At 64.6% G+C, this 23,551-nt stretch overlaps 2 protein-coding genes across 2 annotated transcripts; both read left to right on the top strand.

Annotated features, from left to right (window-relative positions):
- Nucleotides 1–1,133: 1,133 nt before the first annotated feature.
- On the top strand, nucleotides 1,134–20,756 carry LMJF_25_1110 (conserved hypothetical protein; the record flags this gene model as incomplete). The annotated part of the gene is made up of 1 exon (XM_001683814.1): nucleotides 1,134–20,756. One exon carries the CDS (start codon nucleotides 1,134–1,136, stop codon nucleotides 20,754–20,756), a length of 19,623 nt encoding a protein of 6,540 aa, XP_001683866.1.
- Nucleotides 20,757–22,073: 1,317 nt separating this feature from the next.
- Nucleotides 22,074–23,261, top strand: LMJF_25_1100 (DNAj-like protein; the record flags this gene model as incomplete). The annotated part of the gene is made up of 1 exon (XM_001683813.1): nucleotides 22,074–23,261. The coding sequence occupies one exon, from the start codon at nucleotides 22,074–22,076 to the stop codon at nucleotides 23,259–23,261; it is 1,188 nt and encodes a 395-aa protein (XP_001683865.1).
- Nucleotides 23,262–23,551: the final 290 nt, after the last annotated feature.

Here is a 23,551-nt window from a genome sequence, read left to right as displayed (position 1 = left end):
TGCCCCTCTGTCTTCCCCTCCCTATGCCACCTGAAGTTTTTCTCTCATTGTCGCTGCGCTGCGTACACTCTCTGCCGTGCAACTTCGCTTCTCTCCTCCAGCCTATCTTGGATGTCCCATCGCTGCGCTGCATCAAACCTCTCCTTCAACCTGTGCCCCTCCTCTCTTTCCTCTCTCCACACACACACACACACACACACACACACACACGCACCTTGTTACTCTTCGTATGCTTGTATGCGCTTGCTTTGGACACCCGCCGTGCGTTGTGCCTTTCCGTCGTAGAGCTGCACCTTGCCCCGTCCTATGGGAGGTTTTGGTTGTGGTGTTGCGTTCTTTCTTATTTTTTAACTTTTATTTTCTCGTGGGCCGCACATTGGCTTTCTCTCCACACATAGACGCACTGTCGCGGACTGGCCATTTAGGGCGCTGCGTGTGTGCTTGGTTTCTTCGTTGAAAGGGAGCATCGAGAACCGACTTGCCTAGGTGGTTGCCGTGGTGTGTTGTCTTGCTTTGCTTTTCCAGTCGCACGTGACACCCACAAGAGCCATCACTTGCGCACATACACACACACACACACACACACACAGTCACAGACAGCCACACTCAGAAACTCAACGATAGGGGCACCAGACACGGCAGAGGACAATCCACTGTAAGGGAGAGTGGTGGTGCTGGTGTTGGCGTTGGTGGTGAAGTACTCAGAGGTCTGCGCGGAGACCGTGGCCAGCGGCTCGCACTTTTTTTTCGCTGCTTTCTGTTAGATTGTAAAGGCATTCACACGCACACACACATACACATACACACATATGTACATGGAAACACACCGTTCAACCTACTCGTACCCCCCCCCCCCCCCACACACACACCAATTCACGCATAATCACACGCACAAACGCACCCAGAAAAACGCTGCCTCCTATCTGTCGAGTTGAAAGGGTAGCCTTCTCTGTGGACCTGAGCCGTGATTCTGTGCGGCTCTCCCTCTGTCCGGCCACCATCATCACGGGCATGTGCCTGTCCTTTTCCTGCCAAACACAAGCCCCCCCCCCTCCCCCAAACCAGCGACTGGTCGACGGCTGCATTGAAGAGCGTGTGAGCGTCGCCGTTTTTGCACCAAGGCAACTTGCATCATGGAGGCCAAGGCGGGCAGAGGAGGGGAACCGCAGCTGCAACCACACACTAGCATGAACGAGTCTGCGACACCGCCAATAGTGAACAGCTTCTCGAAAGCGTCGACTGCGTCGGTCAACACAGCCACGAGTCTGCTTCAGTCGAGTGACGGCGAAGATGACAACAGAGCACCAAACTCGGCTGCATTGTCGACCGACTCCGCGGTGCCGAGCAGCTCTATCGCCAGCAGCAGCTTCTCGATGTTCTCGCAGAGCACGACGACGCGCCGGGGTGAGGAGGGACGAAAAGAAGAGGGCGGAGGGAGAGGCAGTGCAGCATCGCTGGTGCCGACCCTGACGAAGCGGTCACGTGCGTTGTCGTCGTCGCCAGCGGCGACACGCACGAGCATCCCCGCTGAGTTCACAGCACCATTTGTGAGCCCGGCTCCCACGCGGCCTGAGGGACCTCTACCCCTTCTTTTTACTGCCGCGCTAGTTGACGTGGCTGCAGTGCCGGCTTCTACTGCTGGCCCTCTCGGTAGTGCCATAGGCACCAACGCGCCAATGCACGGGCACCCGTTGTCCCCGTCGCCCACCGCTCCGCCGTCGTCTACACCCTTCCTGGTGGCCCCAGCGGAGGTGCCGATACCTTCGGTTGGCGATGCCGCCGAGGAGGGCTCTGCGCCTCCCGCCGCGCCAGCAACACTACCGGCAAATGCAGCCGCAGCAGTAGACGAGAAGGTCGTCGATGCCGGCGCTGCGAAGTGTGTCACGGAAGACGACGAGAGTGAAGGTAGTGGTGCCAGCGCATCACGCTCGCTGCGCGGTGACAACGGCGTCCCTATGGACGGACGGGCGGAGACGCCACCAAACGTCGAACAGCCTCCTGCACTCCTGAGCGAGTGTTTGCCCGCGACATCGATGGAGCCGCCGCCACCCCCATCGCATGCCTCTGCAGATTCAGGTGCGAAGCACAGCGAAGGCCATTCAAGTGCGCCCGACGGCCCTCCCCAAGCGCCGCCCTCTGCCCCGGCACCCTTCCTTCGCGAGTCGCCGGAGGAACCGCCAAGTCTATTGCGCATCGCCCCGGAGGAGCAGCTTCGTCACAGTGGGCGCCTGAGTGGTACGCATGACAGCGGCAGCGACACGATCGAGGAGGCGGCGACTTCCGGGGATGAGGGTGGTGGCTGGGGCATCCGGCGCCGTCCACGCCGCAGCTCTGCTCACCGAAGCGGAGCGGCCGCCGAGAGGGGCGAGGCGCAAAGTAATGCACACGAGAGCTCTGGGAGATGTGGGCAACTGCGCAGTAGCGGACGTCGTCGACGCACCCGAGAGCTGGACACGGAGGCCTCCCACACGTCCCCGCTGCACGCATCCGAGAGCCGGTCGCATCAAGAGGGCACCCCTGTGTGCGGTGCGTTTCCATCCTCCACCGCCGCACTGGACGCATGTCTGACCTCCATGGTGGGTGCTGCTGCCAATGACGTACCCCAGCAACCAGCGGCACACCAGCACTCCAGTTCTTCTTTCTCCGCGTTTACTCACGCTCATGCGGCCAACATGCAAGCAAGCACAGCAGGACCTTCACTCTTCGCGGCCGATGTACTGGCCAGCACCCACACTACGGCGGTCTCCCCTACGCAGTCAAGCCTGTTGCCAGCCCAGCGCCGTCGCAGCCCAAGCGATCTACTGTCCAGCGGCTGGCCGGACGCGGTCTTCCAGGTCGGCGAGGACGAGGGTGATGGGGTCGCTGCTCCTGAAGGCGAGGCGCTGCAGTCATCCACGCAGGCGCAAGGGCAGCAGGGGCAGGAAGAGCGCGCATGTACTGAGGACGATATGGCTGGTAAGGCAACAGTCGTCGCCATTGCTGCCGGAGAGATGTCAGCGCCACCATCACTGTCGCCTGCGACGCACGTTCGAGAGGCCGCTGCTGTCGCCGTTGCACCGCTGCTTCTGCTCCCCAAGGAACACCAGGGAGACACGCGCGCAGAGGCGCTTGCGTCAGCGTCTGCTTCAACTTCGCTGTCAACCCCAGTCGTTGCGATGGCTAGGGGTGCTATGTCTCTCAACGGAGGGTTGTCAACCACGGCAGCGCCGGCGTTGTCGACAGCAGTGCTACCCGCTCCTGCGCACCCCTCGCCTTTTGGCTCATCACCTTCTGCACCAGCAGCGTCGCATCCCCCGCCACGGTCCACGACACACCACCAGCCGCCGCCGCCCTCGTCCCCCGCAGTAGCCGCACTGGCACCCTCGTCCGCCACGGAAAAGGAAGCGGAGGCTTCCCGTGGGGTTCATGATGTCGGCCGTGCCGTGGCCACGTCTGCCTCTGCAGCTTCCATAGAGCCAGCTGCTGTGCGTACAGCGCTGCACCCCGTGCCTATCTCACCAGCACTTCCCGTGCCTGCCGCGACCGCTACTGCAGCCGCCGGCTTCATTGGAGAGCCGCACAGGGAAGCGTATCCCGCATCTCTTTTGTGCATTAACCGGCCCATCTCTCTGGGCGGGGCCGTCGGCGACAGCGGGTCTGTTGAGACCGCAGGTAGCTTCGCGACGTTAAAGAGTACCGTGGCGGGACACAACCGCCTCTCGTTGGGTAGCGTGCGCAGCAATGCGATGGTGGGGCAGAGGCTGTTGTCCATGGCGCAGTTTGCGGATCGCTGGACATGGTCAGAAGAGGGGAGTCGACACGGCAGCGACGCGGACAACTGCAGCAACCGCCGCAGCGGCAAAGAGCAGGAGAGCACGGGATCGTGGCCGTCGCACACTGCCGCAAACCCCCGCCATGAGGACGACAGCAGCGGCAGCTGGTACTCTTACAGCTACGGCTCCGCGTACAGCACTGAGGACATTACCGGCAGCACGACGCGGGGCCTCTGCTCTTCCGTCACCGTTAGCGCGCCGTGTCTGCAGGATGAACGAGAAGGGGCAGTAACCGGAGGCACGGCAGCAGCCTCAGGCACGGAGATGGTCAATCTAGTCGAGTACGAGGAGGTCACCCCCATTGTCCGTGGCCAAGGCGGCTTGCTAGGCTGGCTGTGCTGCGGCCGCCAGAAAGCCACGGGCGGAGTGCGCCGGAGCCGCATGGAAGTGCACCGTGTATGCTTCACAGCGGAGGACACCCGCCGAGACCATTCCATAGGCCTTTCTGCCCTGCATGCAGAGCAGCACAAGGACCTGCCAAGGCGCGAAGGCAGTACGGCGTCGCCGGTGGCGACAGCTGGGGCTGTGCGAGCGAACATCACGACGCGCAGCGAGGACAAGGCGGAGAGGCAGGCGGCGTTCGGAGGAATGAGAAGCGGCGGCGCCGTTGGCAGCGAAGGCAGCGGGCCTCCGAGGGGACTCGGGAGCGCGACGGAGACACCACACAGCAGTGAAAAGGACACTGCTGAAAGCGTCGACGAAGGCGTGGACGAGGCTGCAGCATATGCCGGTTGTAGAGGCAGCACGAGCAGCTACGCCGACGGTGAGGCGCCGCTCATTAGCCGGGCCAATACGTTAGCTCCGCCTCACGACGGTGCTGAAGAGATGAACGAGGGTGACAGCGGCCTTCGCAGTCATGGCGAAGAGGCCGAGACGGCTCCTGCTGCTGCCGCTGCGGCTGATCAGAAGAGAACACCTCCACCTGGCGTAGTAGGCCAGGCCGCTTGCAGCAGCTCCGTGTCGGCGCCGTTTGCGAAGCTGGATGTGGCGGTGAGCGTGAACACCAAACTGTCTTCTTCGGCGCACTGCTATGCTGAAGCTGACGGCACCCACTACCCCGGCGGCGTGGGCGTACTGGGAAGCGATGGCAGTGTGCCGGGGGGCGACGCGTCAGCTCCTTCTGCAGCCACAGACGCCGTCGAGGCTCCCGACCACCACAATCGCGCTGTTGGTTGTACGGGAAGAGGAGGCGGAGTGGAGGAGAGGGAGGAAGGTGCGGCAACCACTGCCTCCACTGCACCTCATCCGCTGTGGGCACTCTTGGTGTCCACAGAGGAGCTGCCTCGGCTGCGCGCGTGGGACGCGGAGCCGCCTGTTGCCGCGAGCACCTGTCGCTTGCACCAGGAGCGGGAGGCGGCGCGACTTGAGGCCAAGTACAACGAGGAGGCGATCGCAGCTGCCGAGGAGGCGCAGCAGGCTTTCCACCAGGCGGTGCAGGAGCTGATGGTGCGCCCACCTCGACAGTGTGTTTTTGTTTCGGTGCACGGGCTGCGGCACTGGTGCTCAGCGCTGCACTGCCTGCGGCAGGCGCCCAGGGCGGGCTTGGCAAACGGCGCAGCGGCCGCGCTAGCAGGGGTGTGGCGCGACGCATGGGGCGGCAACGCGCAAGCAGGCGCTCCGATCATAGAAGACCCCAAGTGGATGGACGTGCGGCTCGCTATATACATGCACAACAGCGCCGGCGAGCGTCTGCTGGCGGCTGGCTCCGTCTTCTCTCTGCCATCAAACCTGGAGGCGCTGCGGCGCTGCCTGGGATGCGGTGACGGTGGCGGTGGTGACGGCATTGTCGAGCACCCTTCCACGGGTGGCTACGGGCGCGACAGCTGGTCCGACCTGCTTGTTTTTCAGCTCCCAGAGAGTGCGTCTGAGGGCTCTGCCGAAGGCATGCAGCAGGCGGAGGTGCGTGATCACGACTGCATCGTGTCCATCACATCAGAATGCACAACAGGACACTGCAGCGACCGCGGTGACGGCGGTGGTGCCGCACCAAGTCATCGAGCCTCGGAATGTGGCTTGCCAGGTTGCGGAAATCTTGGCTCTCTTGGCGGTTGTGGAATCCTGTACGTGAAGCTTGAGGAGCGGGACGAGCGCTGGGTATCTCTGGGTGATGCGTGCGCCGGTGCTGCGGCGACGCGGGCAGGCGAAGCGGCGTCTTGTGGAATACGCGCACACTCACCTGTCAAGGATGCGCGGCCGGCTACCGCAGCCGCCACCACCATCGGGGGTGGGGCCGAGGGCCTCGTGACGTCATCCCAACAGGATGAGGAGAACACGCCCCAGTTGAGTGTGGGACGGCGGACGGAGCCGTCTTCGCCGTCGTCGTCCTTACCACTCGCAGGGGAAGCAGCGCCGCCCTCTTCCTCCGCTAGCGAGACCAAAGCGGGCCGTGACTGTGCGCGCCATGCCATTGGGGCCACGGCAGACATGGACAGTGTGCACGTTCGAGCATCGGACGACGGTGGCGCCGACGAGCGTGCACAGGCGACAGGGACGCGACTTGAGGAGTGCTGGCGGCCCTTGGCAGTCTCACCGCCACTTTTACCGGCAGACTTGTGCCAGCTCCAGTCGGATCAACCACCGCTGCACACCGCACTCGGGACCACGGAGGAGGCAGCAGCGAGCGCTGTCGCATGCCCTGGGCAGCTCTTGCCACAGCTATCCTGCCGCCTGCGCTGGGCGCAGGAGCCGCAGCCCCGATTTAGAGCTGCACCGGAGCCCGCCCCACGAGTACCACCTGTAGAGCAGGGTCTGTCAGCCTGGGCATCGTTGGGGACCGCCATCAAGGAGTATGAGCGCGTGTGCCGCTGCGCTTCCACCGATGCCGTGTCGGCCGTCACAGCCGAGAACCACAAGCCGTTTCGGCCGCTGACAGTGCTGTGGAACACAATCCCGTCGCACCTGGCCGCAGAAAATGACAAGCTCCGAGAGGTGCGGAAGGCGAGTGTCGCCGCTGCTCCTTTGGAGCGCTGGTGCGGCGGGGAGTTGGCGCCGAGAGGGCACGCGATGGAGGCACTGATGGTGTGCTCTGTGGTGATGCGGTGTGCCGCTGCGATCCTCTTCGCCCACGAGTTGGCCGATGTGCCAGAGAGCCGCTATTGCCCACCAACGTCGATTTCGGTCACTGGTGGCTGCGATGGTGTGGTAGTCGAGGGGGCCGCCGCTGTAGGAGCTGACGACGCGCACGGCACACCTGTCGCGCATCGCGCCCCGGTCATGCAGTACAACATTACCTTTCACACCGTCCTCACGCGTGACCCAGCCTCATCGCTTCTCTTCACAGTGCACGGCGCCGCATCGCCAGCGGACGTGTTCGGCTTTGCTGTGTGGACCCCGTTCGACGCCGCCTCTGCGGCGCATGTGCAGAGCCGCCATCGCCATGGTGAGGACGCGGGCGTCGGCGGCGTGGCAGATGTGTGGCTTCCACTTTTCGCTCCTGCCAGTGCTGACGCCACACCACTGGCGTCGGTACCGGCGCAGCAGCGGAAGGTTGCGTCGTCCGGCGTCTCTTCTGCCACGCTATCAAGCACCAACAAGGGCCACAAGCGTAGCACAACCGGCCTACTGCTCGTTGGCTGGCTTCACTGTGACGTGGAAGCCGTGTTCTTGCCGTCGCTGGCCGAGACAGCGGTGCAGCAGCTGTGGAACGGGTCGCAGCGCAGCTTCTCCTCCCTCGCCGCTGCGGCCGGAGGAGAGTCAGGGCACGACGGGTGCTGCATGGGGCATGGCATCAGCGTTGAGGACGACACCTTGGTGGACTTCAGCGTGATGGAGGGAGCTGGCCTGCGGCCCTTGGCCACGCCGTTCGGCATGCCACTCTCGCCGACACCGCTGCGCTGGGACGATTCTGCAACATGGGGGAACAATGGCACTTGTGCGCACGTGTACTGCGAGGTACTGGCTTTGCGGCGGCAGCAGGGGACCAGCCACCAAGTCCCACGGTGGCCGCCCCACGCGGCTGGCGTCTTCGCCCTCGCGTCGTCGTCATCGGCGGCTCGCGCCGCCGTGTACAGGCCCCACAGCTCCGGCTATCGCCTCAGAGCCGCGGCGCGCGCTGACTTCGATGCCATGAGCTTCGCTTCAGAGTCGGATGGGCATGGTCAGGTCGCGCGCCGCGTTCCGCTAAGCGACAGTGGAGAGGAGGTTGAAGTGCGAAGCGCCTACGATACCAGGACTTGGACCAGCGTTACAGGCGCGGTGCCCAACGCGGTGCTGCCCGTCACGGACTCTGTCGCACACACAAATCATCCTCGCTGGGAGCACACATTTCGTTGCGGCCTCGCATTGTTGTCGAGTCTTCACCTTCGCGTGTTCGACGTTTGCCAGCACCGTCGTGGTGGCGACGGCAGTGAGACGAAGTCGCAGGCCGAGGAGAGGGGCTCTGTGCGGGCACGGCTCAGCGGGGCGTCCGGGGGACGGGCGAGGCTGCTCGGCACCGCAACTGTGTCGAGTTGGCTGCTGCGAAGACTGCTGTGTCGGCCATCTGGCGAGGGGTGTGCCTGGCTACCTTTACTGTGGAGCCCCGGGGCGGCTGCCGAGTCAATGACAGCCTCCGTCACGGCTAATGGCAAAGGCAGCTTTCAGCAGCACTTCTTCCCTGCTGTGTGCAACGGCTTTGTGCTGGTCGAGTGGCGCCGCGTGCCTCAAGCCACCGCCGTGGCGCGGTTACCGTGCACTAGAGGAGCGAGCTCATGGTGCGCCTCAGTCACACGCCGCTTGCTCGACAGCGAAGGTCGCCACACGACGGCGTCGGCAGCGCGCAGAAGATTATTCCTTGGGACATTCAAGAAGTTGCACGATTTTCCGCAGCGCTGGTATCATCCAATGCCCTCACCTGGGACCGAGCCGAACAGTGTGACAGCGGTGCCCACGGCTTACTCGCGCCAACTGGGGTGGATAACCCCTGAGGTTGTGCCGTGGCTGCGGATTCACGAGGTACGACTGCAGTGGCCCTGGCTGCAGCATCTCCTCTGCATGCATGGTGGACAGGCGCAGCTCTCGCTGCGTTACCGTGCCGCACAAGGTGAGACGCGCCTACTTGCGCAGTGCTTGTTGGTTCCGTTGTGCGAGCTGGCAGGGCCTTCGACGAGCACTGTTTGCGGAGGCCGGCCATCACGCGTGCACTCACGCGAGACGCGCGACGTAGCTGCTGTGTACGGCATGGTGCTCTCCGCTGCGCCATCGGATGACACTGCTCCGTCACCCAACGCGGCGGCTGCAGCGGAGGCGACCCTGTGCCTTCCGGCGACCCCGTTCATCGAGGTGCAGGTATGGTGGTACCCCCGCCACGGTACCGGCAGCGCGGCGGACTGCGGCTTGGATGTGCCGCCTCGTTTCATTGGTCGGGGCGAGTGGCGCTTTCCCGCGCACGAGGCGGCTGCAGAGGTGCGAGGGGTGGTTGCAGGGACAGACCAGGGAGCGTTTGAGGAGGCGCTGAATGCTCGGCCGACCACGGCAGATGCGGCAGATATCGCATGCCTGAGCGATGGCGAAGAGGAGAGCGAGGCTGCGAGGGGGCCGGCGCCGCTGCCGACGGCTCTCCGCAGCTTCTTCACCCCACATGAGGCGGACTTACGCGTGGCGCCGGTGCACAGCACCGGTGTGCCGCAGCATGTGGAGGGCGGCGTGCTGACGTGGCGTCTCATGTCCGTTCCTCGGCTGTTGTGCAATGGCTGGGGTGAGGTGCCCCCCGCGATGCCACGCCCGCTGCCCGAGTCGTCGTCCTGCGTTGCGGGGCCGTGCGGAGACGTCCGTCGTCCGTTGCGACCGTCCCCGGCTGCGGTGCCGGCCTCTACTTGGGTGTGGCCAGATGTTGGCACGCCAGCAGTAGTGCATGTCCAGGTGTGCGACATGATTTGCTTTGACGACACGGATGGGCCGGGCATCGACACCGCGCGAGCCACCGCAGCTGTGCAGATTGCAGTGAGCGGCACCACGTGCGTCGGCTCGTCGACACAGACACCGCCCGACGAGTCAGCGGCAATCACTGGGGCGAGGTGCTGGATGTACCCTGGAGACGCCCCACCACCTGACGCCCCTCGTGTGGCGTACGCCTTGTCTCCGGTCTACAATACGGCCGCGAATGCGACGGATACCGGGAGCAACATGGGCGGTTACCAGCAGCAGCATCAGTTGCCACCCTCGCAGGCTTCGTGGGCGTTGAAGACGCCGCTGCGGCCGCCGCAAGCGACCGCGGTAGCAGGCAGTGGCGAGAAGAGTGCAGCGCGCAGTGCCATGCCGGGCGTTGGAGCATCTCGCTCTCCGACAGTGGAGGTGCAGTGGCCACCACGTCGATTTGGCTGGGTCGACGACGCACCGCCATCTCTCTCTGTGTGGGTGATGGCGCCTCCGTCGTTGTCGGGGGGCGCCGGGGCAGCGGGCGACACAGCCGCGGCGGCGGCGAAGGAGCGCGTGTGGGGAGCCGTTCGATTACCGGGGCTGGCCGCTTTTACGAGTACCTCGGGCGTGCTGTGGCTGCCACTCTTCCAAAGTTATGCCACGCCCGCTCTGGCCGCTGAGGTGTCGCGCTGTGCTGCCGCTGCAGAAGACGTGGCTCTGAGCAGCAGCAGTAGCAGTGGCAGCAGTGGCAGCGGCGCCTGTACCGGTACTGGTGAACATTGCGGCGCAGTCTCGCCTCCACCACCGCCCTCAACAGTGGAGCGGGTACACGGCGGCATTGCTGTGACAGCTCTGCCGCAGTCAACTCTGGCTTCTGGCGATACGCCGGACTCGTTGGTGATGGTGGCCGCGCCGCGCGCCGCGATCGTGGTGAGGCACGTCGGCTTCGTCGCGGTCCGGTACGCACACAACATGCAGAGGCGCGCGGCTGACGCCGTCACGACCGGCGGAACGGAGCCCAGCGCTGCTGGGCCGCGTGTCCTGCTGGTGCGTGCCGGGTCATTACATCGACGCTTTCCTGTGGCTGTTGCTGCTCGCCATCCCCTCTCTTACCCCTCATCCCCTCCGCCTTCCGAGTCGTGCACGCCGGTGTCGGAGGCGCCGCTCACACCGCCGTCTGACGCCGCGCTCACACATTGCAATGCGGCATGGTCAGCTCTTCCAGCTGCCGACAACGCTGCGGACACTGCTGCGGCGACAGGCGCTCTCTTGGGCAACGCCAGCGGTGGTGCGGATGTGCTTCTAGGCTTCGAGGCGCATCAGCTGTCGGTGCGCACGTCTGACGCTGACACTGGCCGGGATGATTCACGTGAGGCAAGTAGCTTGAGCGGCATCGCCATTTTCCCTCTTCCACAGCGCGACGCGGGCGATGGCGGCTCACTTCAGCTGCGTGTGCAGTCGCGGGTGGGTGCTTCAGCGGCAATGGCCACCAACACCATGTACTTCGATCCCGGCGGCGATGAAGCGACGCCAGAGAGTGCCCAGTGGGTGCCGCTCGTGGTGCGACGCCGTCTTCACGATGCGTACGGTGCTGGCTACGATGGCGAAGGCGAGAGTGTGGTGGCTGAGCTTCTCGTCCAATGGCGGGTTGTGGATTTGTCCGCCGCCACCGCCCCGCCGCGCTCGACCTTCTTACCGACGTCGCTGCAGTGTCTTGTGCGAGAGTGCTGCGGTGGCGGCGGTGCTTCCTGCTCTTACACGGTTCTCCCAGCACTGTCCGCAGCAGCGCAGGTGCACCAGAATCCACTAGTGCAAAGTTGCGCTGGCGTTCAGAGGCGTGCAGGCTTTTTGGAGTTGCCCGGCAGGGAACGAAGAGGACAGGACACGATCACCGCCGAGCAGGCGTCACGAGTGCTCTCACGTGTGCTGCGCACAATCCAGCCCCGGCGCCGCCGGTGCGTCTATTTGACACTGGACCAGCTGCTCGTGCAGTGTAGCGTGCGTCAGCGGCGGATGTGGGCGGCACTGCAACGAGGAACGACCGCATCGCCGCAGGAGATGTTGGCGGATGGCGGATACGATGACGCCGCGTCAGCACCAATTCGATTTCGGTTGGAGGTGCAGCTACGGTGGCCTGTCGAGTGGAGCGCGGTGTGGCGCGGCATCGCATCCTTGTCGCCGCGGCGCATGCCACGGGAAACTGAGATTGGCGCGGCTGCGAGCTTGCCTCCTGCAGCTGCCGCTTCCGCAACATCAACAGCGGACACGGTCTTTCTCAACGTGTGGGTCGACAGCGGAGAGGGCGTCTTCGCGGAGAGCAGTTCTCCCGCTGCTCCCGGTGCTGCTGTTGCCGACGAGGCGGCGGCATATGCGTCAGAGGAGTGCCTCCTATCGTGTGCGTCTCTGCCCCCGCTGTGCTTGGTCTTGCCGTCTGCGGAGGACATCGACCACCTACTCGGGGACCTGGGGCTTGCGGCGCGCTTCTGCCTGACGTTCGCTCTCTTTGCCGTTCCGCAGTGGCGGGGTGACAGGGACGCCCGCGAGAGGGAAGCGTCTGACGTGTGTGTCGGCACTGGCCGAACGCCCATGACGTTTTCTCCATCGATGCAGTTTGGCCTCACATCGCTTCTACCATCTATTAGCAGCAGGAGTGGCGGCGGGCCGCCGTGTGCGGACGCCGCAGGCGCGGGTGCGAAGGGCGGTGTAGCAACGGTGCCACCGTTACTCCGCTGGCGCGCGCGCGTGACGGAGTCGCTGCCAGTGCCCTCACCAGCGTCGTCAATATTGTGCATCTCGCCGAAGGTGCGAGACCTCGCAGTCGCCAGCGGCACGGCGATGGGAGACGACGGAGCACGATGCGGCGAGCAGATGCCGTCATGGTCGCGCTCCTCTTCACCGGTCAGCTCTTCCGCGGAAAAAGACGAGGTCATCGAGGGTGACGGACACACCCGAGCCGCAGGGGCCACCGCTGCATCACTGCTGCCGCGCACACCAGCGCTGGCGCACGTCGCTGTCACGCGTATCGAGCTATGTGGGGTCGACGTCAGCCTTGCTCGTGGGGCGGCGCAGCGCCATCGTCGCGCGCTTCCTCCCGCAACGGTGACGGTGATGACGACGGACGTCACAGACGCTGCAGCCGCGCCCACAGATCGAAGAGGTGGCGCGGCCAACGCAGTGTCGACCGTGCTCCAGCTACTGCCGTGCCTGCTGTCTCCCAGACCCACTGCCGCGTCTCCACCGATTCACGCCACCTCAACGCCGTCGTTGCCCATGACACGGCTGGACCAAACACAGTCAGTCCCGCCGCCGCCGCAGCGGTACATGTGGAGCACTGATGTGTGCATTGCCGCACCTGTGTCGCAGCTCATCTTTTACGTCAGCGTGCCCGTCGCCGCACTGCGTTCGGCGCGCGTGGAAGAGGCGTGGTTGCCGCCGAGGAGCCACTCGAGTGAAGCTGAGCAGCAGGACGCAGCCGCACAGAGTGTGGACGCGCACTGGCGATCGCGGCACGGCGATGAGGTGAACGTGGTGGGCAAGGCAGCGTACGCATTGGACCTGTTGGCTCAAGTGGAAGGCGCACGACGACCTTGTGATGACAGTCGCCGTGTCTCAGCGGCACAGACGGCTGATTGCGCGCGTGATGTCGTGCTGGAGGTGGAGAGCCTTGTGCACGGCCGCTGTCTCGGCCGCCTCTGGGTCCAGGTGGACATCGCCGCTGCCGACCTGCTGATGCGCGATGCAGCCTCAGTCTTCTTCATCTCGCGCATGACCCTCAGTGTTCAGCGCTGCAGCGGTTTCGCCGTTGGTGATGTGCCGCTAACCTACCGCGCGGAAGAGACGTACGTGCGGCTGCGTGAGCGGGCAGCGCTGCTGTGCGAGAGGCGTGGCAGGCTTCCACGGCGACTGCGCCAGCAACTAAACGAAATACGCCAGATTCGACGTCAGTTGCGGCAGGGGCAAATACAGCAGCGTGACGGTGTGCTCGCCAGCCATGCAGCTCCTTCCACAGCGGGGGTGGTGCGGCTGACGTCTGCGTGGGGCGAGCAAGACACTGGCGCTTCGTCGACATACACATCCAAGCCCTTTGCGCTGCCGACAGCGACGGAGCTGGTGCGCCGCAGATGCAGGGCAACAACGTCGTCATCATCGACGTGTGCGCCGCTGCTGTGCTTGTCGCATGATACGAAAACCGCACAAACCACAAACGACGCGACAGCGACCGTGCAGCTGGAGCTCTGCCAGGCGTCAAGCGGCGTTACCGTAGCTGCGGGACAGATGGTGCTACCCCTGCGCTCCGCACGCACGCTGTGGCGCGATGGCGCGTGGCAGCCGCCCGTGTCGACGGTCACTTCGCCGCTGTCGGTGCGTGTTGATCTTCAGCCCTGCACGGTGAGCGAGGTGCACACTCCGCGCATCCGCCCGGTGGCCCCGCCCGGAGGTGAGGCAGAGGTAACGGCGACGTGGGCGGTGCACCCCGCGCGCGGCGACACATGGCTCACCTGCATCTGTTTGAAACCGACGGTAGGCGGCGACGGTGCTGCGACGCCGCCTCGGCAGCTGTTGCTGCGATGGGTCTACTGCTTCGAGGCCACAGCGTACCCGGAGACGGAGCACGCGGTCGATATGCCGCTGCACTTGAGGTCGTCCTCGACCGCCAACGACCATGGCGGGAAAAGAGCGCAGACGCCGCATGCTTGTCACCGCCTGAGGAACGGCGCACCAGTGTACTGGTCAGGGGCAGCCATGCAGCTGCCGCGAATCGGTGCGGTGGGGGCGACAATCAAGCGGGTCGAGCTTCTGGAGGTGACCTCGGTGTCCTGCGCTCACCTCCTTGTTGGCGGAGAGGCTTGTGAGGTGACACAAGCGTCGCCGCTCCGGTCCAACCTGCCGACACGGGATGCCTGCATGACGGTGCGGCTCGCCGTGCATGTGTGGACAGTAGCGGATGAGCTGTGCTTTGAGGCGAGGCGTCGTCAGGCGCAGGACTCGGGCGAAGACGCGCTCGTGTGGCTAACCTGCGGGGGTGCCTCTGCCGCCGGCAGTCGTCGCTGCAGACCCGGCTACGAGGTGCTTCTGGGCCTCTATACGAGCAACTCTCTGGCGAAGTGTGCTGCGCAGCTTCTGGAGCAGCGGGGGTTGCGAGCGACGGGTGCGGAGATGCCCATTGCACCACTCGCACTCGCGATGCAGCCGCCGCGGTTGCCCCCGCATACTGGCGTCACCACATCGGTGGCGTGCAATGCTGCAGGTCCTATCAAGGCTGACGAGTCGTCATCTCCGCCGACAGCGCCTCATGTGCGTTGCCATGCCTCGACGAGCCCAGCCAAAGGCGTCGTCGTCCCTGGTGCGGTCGGAAGTGGTGGCGGCGTTGCGATGAGGGCCCTGACGTTCCGGTGCGGCGCCGCCGCACTCGCTACACTAGAGTTGGGGCAAGTAGACACGATCTCATGCTGCGTTCTCGCCGCACGACGTCGATGCGACCGCGGCGCTGCTCTCCATGTTCATCAACCACCATTGGCCGAGAACGGCAGCGGAGCCGTCGACCGCCCTGAGGCGTCCACTGTAGTTCTGGATGCGGGCAGGGCGACATCACTGCTACAGGAGCGGTGCTCTGCCGAGGACCTGCCACAGGCCGCCACAGGCTCTTCTCCTCCTCTCGCCTCTCCGCAGCTCACCGCCACGTGGTTGCCAACACTGGAGTTGTCACACTCGACAATGGTAGCGCCGTGTGCGGCTGCAGCGCCACCAAGGGCAGATGCCCACCACGGCACGCAGAAGGCGCGCTTGCAGGAGGTACGAGGTGCGTTGCTGCGCGTGATGCTGCCCCTGGTGCAACCTGACCCAGTGGTCGCGGCAGCCGGCGACGGCAAGGCTGATGACGATGCCGGCAGTGACAGTGGCGACGAGGTGGCGACACTGAAGGAGGAGCAGTTTCGAATCGAGGTGACTGTGCGAGGTCGCCGTTGCGGCGCCGGCGTCGACGAGGCGGCGACCACGGCGTACTACGTCTCCGACCCCTTGTGCGCATCCGACATCTTTCGTAGTGCCCGCAGTTATGCTGAGCGGAACGGCATCGGCAGCAGCGCAGACACGACGGCGGCCGCGGCTGGCGGCGACTCCCCGCTTTGCATGTCCCCCTCGCAGTGGATGTCAACGTTGGCGATGCGCCTTGTGCCGGCGCCAGCGTCTGCTGGGACGACGGACTCAGCCGCCTGTGAGAGCAGCGAGAAGGAGCAGGAGACTGGGCCGCTGTCGCCTCGGATGGACTCGACAGCAACAATGGAGGTGACGTGGGCGTTGGACGTGCTCGGTGTGCTGCGAACCAGCGCCTGTGCTGCCGGTGTGGTGCTGGCCTCCGCGAAGTGCGCTCGCCGCCGCGCCGACCGCGATGCTGGAGACGGGGCCCATCGCACAGAGGCCGTCTTCGACTCGCTTGCACGCATGGCTGATGACACAGACGAGGACGACAACGCGGGAGGTGGTGGGGTGGGGATGTGGGAGCTGGAGGCGTACGCGGCATGGACCGATTTTTTAGCGGCCCAGGACAGCGTGGAGAGGATGCGGGCGGCGCAGGCGGACCTGCGGCACTGGCGTTGCACCATCGTTGGGGTTGAGGTGTCGGGGGTCGAGTTGCCGTCGTGGTGCTCTACCGGGGTCAACACCGGCGCTGACACGGAGGACGAGGTGCACGATACTGCCCAGTGCACATCCCTTCTCGCCCAGCTTGTGCTTCCGATGGGAGCGGCAAGGAGCGTGGCTGGGGCGGATGCGGAGGGGCAACCGACGCAGGACAGTGCTGGCACGGGGCATCATCATCGACGTCGTCTGCGCAGCAAGGGTGGGCTCGTGATGGGCGTGGCCCGCACGACTGTGACTCGCATGGATCGCGACGCGCGTCTGGACACGGAGGCCGCACCGACCTCTTGCGACCGTGCTACAGTGAAGGGTGGCGCATGCAGCGCACGATCTGTTGCCCCCGTCAGCAGCAGCTCTCGACCACGGAGTCATCGGTACACCGGCACCTTCACCCCACTGTCGTGGAGCATGGCCGTGTCTGACATGATTGGCCAGGCCGCCGCCACCGCGCACAGAGAGGGGAAAGGAACAGCGGCGACAGTCGGCGGGGACCCCGCTGCGGGGATCACTGTGTGGCGGCTCCTTGCTTGCGCCCCTCCTTCCTCATCCTCGGCCAGGAATAGCATCGACAACAGCCGCAGCACCACGCAGAACACGACCCAGCTGGTCTACAACCTTGGTGCCACACAGCTCACCGACCTCCTCCACGAATGCGCCTTGTACCTCGTCCAGGTACTGGCGCGCTGGCTTGGCGACGTGTACACAACGGAGGAACGGGAGGCGCTGCTGGAGGCGGCTGCTCTGTACCCCACGCAGTGGATGCCGCTGGCGCCTGTCACGCCGATCATGGATGGCACCCAAGGTAGCGCTCGCGTGCGCTTCAAGTGCGCCTACAGCTACCACGGACCTGTGTTGCTGTTGCCGAAGAGCCTTTCGACGGTGGTGCCGTCGCGCATCACAGCGCCACGTGTCCTCGCCGACGCCGTCTGCTGCGCACAGCTCGATCACATGCAGCTCGTCTACACGAGCTTGGACGGAGCAGAGGTGTCCGCGGCCACTGCGGGGCCACACCGTCGAAATGGCACAAGTGCCGCAGCGGCGTGGCCAAGTCGCTTGTCGCTGGTGATGCGCGTTCTCGTCACCACGGAGAGAGCCGTGAACGGTGCTGTGGTTCAGTCTCGCAACGTAGCGCACTGGCACACGCAACTGACACCGGGGCCATGCGGCAGCGCGCCGCTAATCACCGAAGCGGTACGGGAGAGCGGCACGGTCGCTCCTTTTGCACCGGCGGCCTCCTCCCCCTCCTCCTCCCCCTCCGCCGCAACTCCGCAGCCCACGCCCGCACCGACAGCACCAGTGGCAACCCCTGTGCCGGTGACCGTCTTGCCATCCGCGGGCGGGGCAGCGGAGTCGATTCAGAATAGAGGCGGCGAGGTCCGCCAGCGCATCGTCACCGCCGCCTCAGCTGCCCCGTCGTCGGTGACGGAGGTCGTTCCTCTGCTGCCGACGACATCCTTTTTCTGTTGGCAGCCACCGAGCCTGGAGGAGGCAATGGAGGGTTGCAGTGCGGCGCACACATCCGTCGCAGTGCCTGCTGCCCATGCCACGGAGACGACAACGGCCACCTTGGTGGAGATAGTTTTGATGCTGGCAGACGAGAAGACGGAGGAAGGCGACAGCGCTGCGGCAAACTCCCAGGACCGGCTGCCCGGGGGCGGCAGCGGTGTCGTCGAGGGCACCGTGGTCGGGCGTGGACAGCTTCGCCTTGGCTGCTCGAGCTTGAAGGAAGTGGTGTGGGACGCTGCAGAGGGCAGAGTGGAGAGTGGGTGGCGGCTTTACATGCCTCTCTCGGTGCGGCTGCCTGTGACCGCTGGGGCTGCGCTGCCTCGCGGTGGGTGTGACGCGAGCACCTCTGCTATCGCTCCAGGCGAAGGGGCGAAGGGTGAGCCGCAGCCCTCTTTGACGTTTTCGCTCGATCTGTTGATCTTTACGGCACCGAGCATGGCTCAGGTCGCTGCATTGCAGGCTTCCCGGGCCGCGCAGGCCGAGCAGCGTCGTCGCAGCTTGTTTCTTCTCCAGCGCACGGAGGAGGTCCTTGCCGCATCAGCGACAACCGATTATCATCTTCATGAGCAGGGGAGTGAGCTCAACAAGCGCGCTTGCGCCATTGCCGCCGGAGAGCCACGCGCGACGCTGCGCCAGTTTTCGCAGATGTGGGTGTCACGGAAGCCGTATCAGCTTCTGCGCGTTCCGCCCATAGTGATCTGCGTGGACACGTTTGCCGTGCTTGATGGCATACCTTCGACAACAGCAAGGCGTGTTGCTGCGTTGTCCGCCGGCGGCAACAAGAAGGACGGTCCCACACGGCTTTCTCAGACGCTGTGGACAACGCTGCGAAGGCGAATGGTGCGGCGAGTCAGTACTCATGACGGGACGGATGCCGTGCCGTGCCCCAGTCAACGTTGCAGCGGGGGCGGGCTCAGCGGCGGCACGAGCGACGCTGCCGTGTCTGTCGAAGTGCAGGTGTGGCTTGTCGACGAACAGACCGGCGAGGTTCGAGTTCCCGTGTGGACACTTCTCTCCGACGGACCACCACTGCTGCGCAGCAGTGGTGGTGCCGCCACATGTAACCCCTCGCATGCACCCTCGTTGGCGTCGCACCTTCACGCCGGCCGCGCCATCTTGCGCAATGCTCAGCGCCTCCGACTGGACTGGTGCTCTGAGGACGAGGGAGCTCGCCCGCAGAGCATGAGCTTGCCCGCGTCGTTGGCGGGTCTTTTAGGCGGCGCCTCTGTGTCCTACATGGCCACAAACGGATCGGCGTGCACGTGGGTTAGCGGTGGCCTGCGCCGTCGCTGCGCACAACACACTCGCCACGGCACCTGCCACGCCTTGAGGGTGCAGGGCAATGCAGGTGGAGGCAACTCTGGCCGTGGAGCTGTTGAGCCCGTCCCCCCGCTCCTGCGATCCGCCGCCCATCACACGAGTCCGGGCCGCCGGCGCCGCCAGCCCCTTGTGCCGCCGCCTGCCGCGAGGGTGGACGCACAACCCTCACCACCTCCAGCCCCACCGGGACTTGACTCGTGCACGCCCTCTTGCCAGTTCGACTACGCCCTCTACGGGTCTCACTTCCTGAGCTGCGCAGCGGCTGCGCAGGATGGGCAGGCAACGACGCCGGTGTGGCGCTGCGAGGCGCACGCCTGCGTGACCAGGTCGTTCCCCGCTGCCTCTCCCAGTGCGACCGCTGTCTCACGGCTGTTTCACAGCGCGACGCTGGTGGGGGGCCGGATTTGGCTGCTTGGCGGATGGATTTCTCCAGCAGGGGCGACGACACTGCCCTCAATGCTCGCAGCGCTAGTGGGCACATCGCGGCTTGTGGAGCGCCGACGGCGCGAAGTGCGTCAAGCCGTCACCCACGGCAGCGACAACGCTGCCACGGGCGACCTCCTCTCTCTCGCACCTCTGGCGGAGTGCTCATTCCGTTGCGCGAGCGCCTCTACACGCAACGCGCGGTGCAGAGCAGACAACGCACCGCCCTCGGCCTCCCTGTGTTGGTGTGAGGTGGTGCAGTCCGTTCAGTGCCTGAACGACGGCTTTCCAGCGCCGCCGGTGGATGCACCCTCGCCATCCTCGCAGGCGGAAAACTCTAAGGACGCGGCAGGGGCGACAAGGCGGTTGCTTGCCGCGCCGCCCCGACTGGCCTGCCACGTGGCGGTGGCCTGCGGAGATCGATATGTGGCTGTGTTTGGAGGATTGATGGCACCTACCGGGACAGACGATCGCGCGCCTGTTGCGACGTCGGCTGTGCACATCTACGACACTGTGCAGGGGACATGGTCTGCGCAGTACGAGCCCGACACAGGTGACGTGCAAGGCGAGTGGCCCGTGGCCCGCTACGGCCATTGTGTGACCCCGGTTCCCGGCACCGGCGGCGCGCGGCAGCCCCGCAGCTACTTCGTCTTTGGAGGGGCGACCACAACACCGTCTTGTCGCACAGTCCTGGTGCCGCCAGGGCAACTTCTGTGGATTTGGACACCCGTGCCAGGTGTCCTCCAACACGGCCGCAGCTGCGCCGTCGAGGATGTGTCGGTACACAGCGCATGGAGGCGAGTGCAGCTGCCAGTCGAGCTCACGACGCCGCTTGCCGGCCGTTTCTTGTCGCAGCTGCACGCCTACGCCGCAGTGGAGGTGGCTGCCGCCGTATGCGGCGCTGAAGAGCCCCTCGATGATGGGGCGGCGGTGCCGTCGGACCCTGGGCTGACATCCATGCTGCTTTGCGTCGCAGGTGGCATGACTGCGCCGGCGCTGCACACGGCACCAGCGGCAACGCACGATCAGTCGCCTTTCGCCACGAAGGCTTCCGCATCAGACGCGTACCGCGCCTTCTGCGAGTGCGTGGAACCGTGGTTTGCGCACCCGGCGTCTGATGTGGCGTCTGTGCTGGTGGCGTGCGTCTGTGAACACCAGCAGCAGCTGCCGTCTCTGCCCGCATACTCTGCACCTTTTTCACAGACACGTACGCGCACACCTTGACGCCGTGCGAGGCAGTGAGATGAGGAGTTTTGTTGCTGGGATGTGGGCCTGTGCCCCTGCCTGTCTCTCCCCCCACCACTTCGGTATGCCCCCTCTTTGCATGTGCGTGTAGATGTATCCATATATATGTGTGTGTGTGTACTATTCCTCCCTTTCCCCTTCATTCACCGTCTCCCCGCCCTTCCCTGCTCCGCCATGAGGGGCAACGGCATGACACGCTCAGCCAACCCCCCATAGAAAGACCGAAGAGGCAAACAAAGAACAGCAACAGGTCCGCAACGAGCGACAGCGCGCGTGAAACGTTGACACCCACAAAGTGCGTAGAGGCAGCGACCGACAGCCCATGTGCGGCCACATCGACTGTGCCCCCCCCCCCCCCAAAGGTAGGCGCGAGTGGGTGTGGAAGAGGCACAAGAGTGTCCAAAGGCTGGGGATAGGTGCACCAGTGGACGTGTGCAGCTGGTGCTGCCAACCATCAGCCCACTCCGTCACTCAGAGATTCCTCGCTCCCGCTCCCTTGGGTGCTCCTCGACGCAACGCCGGTCGTGTCTCCTCTTCTCCTCCTCTTCTGGCCCGCCGCAGAGAGGACAACAACGTGCTTGTTGCTGTCCATTCCTTGCCAAGCACATGCAACACGCATGCATCCCTGCACACGCCTTCGTGCCCTTGTCTCCTCCTCTTTGGCCACGTTGCCGTATTGTTTTTCCTGTGTGTGTGTGTGCGCGCGTGCGCGTGCGCACGTCTCTCTCTCTCACTGCACGCGTGGGACCTCGACAAATCGCCTCATCACCCAACAGGTCCTGATCACACACACTCACACACACATATATAAAGGTACACACAGACGCACACCTAGACAGGTTACCGCACCCCTTCTTCTCACTATCCACTGTGGCTGCGTCTTCTGTGATACCCCCTCACCCCCCTCTCTCCCTCTGTCTCCCGCTGCCCTTCTGCGCGCCCACCGTGCACACTCGGACACAGCGGCAATCGTGGGGGGTGTGGGGTGCACGTAGGTGACCCTCAAGAGCACATAACATATTCTTTTTCTCCCCCTCCCGAACGGACGCACTCATCCGCCTTTAACGTGCTCAGCGCTTTGTATGGAAGTACGACGCCGACGACGACAGGACGACTGAGGTGGCTTGGCGGAGGATCGTTGCCAGTTCCTTCCCTCGCCCTCCCCTCTCCCCCTCCCCCGGGCGCATCTCTTGGCTGTGCCACCCGCTCGTCATCGCTCCTTCCGTGCTCGCGCTCTCTCCCTTTCCCTAGACTCATCCCCTTCGTTTTCTTGCGTGGACAGAATCTCCTAATACGATGCGAGGCCGGCGCACAACACGGGTGGTGGCGGCTTTGCTGGTCCTGGTGTGGGTGGCGGCCCTCGTTGCGGAGGTGCCGGTGCACATGGCGGGCGCGGCAGATCCGCGTGACGAGGACGCGAAGGCCGTCAATGCCGTGCTACGACTGCCGGAGGACGACTTCTATGCCGTGCTCGGCCTTGGTGAAGCACGGGAGGATGCCACCGAGCGCGATATCAAGAATGCCTTTCGGCGGCTTTCAAAGAAGTACCACCCCGATGTCGCCACTGGCGATCAGGACTCGTACCGCCTCGTGTACCAGCGAGTGCAGCGCGCATACGAGGTCCTCGGTGACCGCCGCAAGCGCAAGATCTATGACATTCTCGGCATCGATGGTGTGACAAGGCTGGAGAAACCGCAGCAGCAGCAGCAGATGAACCCCTTCTTCGCCTTTTTCGGTGTTGGCCAGCAGGCCGACGCGGAACGCGGCAAGGACATGGTGCTGCTGATGGTGGTGCCGCTCGAGGACATCTACCGCGGCGCCGCCCACACGTCCAGGTTTGCCAAGCGCAAGATATGCCGTGCGTGCAAGGGCACCGGCGCGCGCAGCGGCGAGGACGTGGTGAAGTGTCCACACTGTCAGGGCCGCGGTCGCCTGGCGCAGCGAGTGCAGATTGCACCCGGCTTTGTGCAGCAGGTGGAGCAGGTCTGCCCGCACTGCCAGGGCAAGGGCACGCATGTGGCGCACATGTGCCCAGTGTGTCGTGGCAAGATGGTCCTCCCTGGAGAGGCGGTGCTGAGCGTGGACATCGAAGAGGGTTTACCGGAAGGTCACGTGCTGACGTACGAGTTAGAGGCGGACCAGGCACCCGGTCAGGTGCCCGGCGACGTGCTGCTGACGGTGATCAGCGCGCCGCATCCGGTGTTCCATCGCAGTGGCAACGATCTCTACGCAAACGTGAGCATCACGCTGAAGGAGGCGCTGCTGGGCTTCAAAAAAACCCTCGCACACCTGGATGGTCACAATGTGGAACTGCACTGGGACGGCGTAATGCAGAACACGCAGCAGGTACGCATAGCAGGGGAAGGCATGCCGCGGCATCACGTGCCATCTGAGCGGGGAGACCTCTACATCACTTATAATGTGCTGCTACCCGAAGCGTTGACGGCGGAGCAGCGTGCGCTCTTCCAGGAGCACTTTGCCTAGCGGGTCTGTGCGTGTGTTTGGTGAGGATGGCGTGTGGAGAGACCCCGTGTTCTTGCTTATGTGGAAGAGGGATGCAGGATGATGTGTGGTGGTGATGGTGGTTGGGAGCGGCTTTAAACATCAGCGCGGCGAGCGGCATGCAGCGCGCTCTACGGGGTTCCTCTCTGTTTTCTGTCGCCACGTTATATATATAGCTATATACAGGTGTATCTATATTGGCTTTGCCACTACGGTTGCGCGGCTGCCGAGCCCCTTCTGTTCGCTCCCCCTCCCCTCCTTCGCTGTTGCCG

The sequence above is a fragment of the Leishmania major genome, chromosome 25, assembly GCF_000002725.2.
Source record: "Leishmania major strain Friedlin complete genome, chromosome 25".
Classification (NCBI taxonomy): domain Eukaryota; phylum Euglenozoa; class Kinetoplastea; order Trypanosomatida; family Trypanosomatidae; genus Leishmania; species Leishmania major.
Note: the sequence above shows the minus strand (reverse complement) of the source record. Positions and strands in the feature narration are given on the sequence as shown.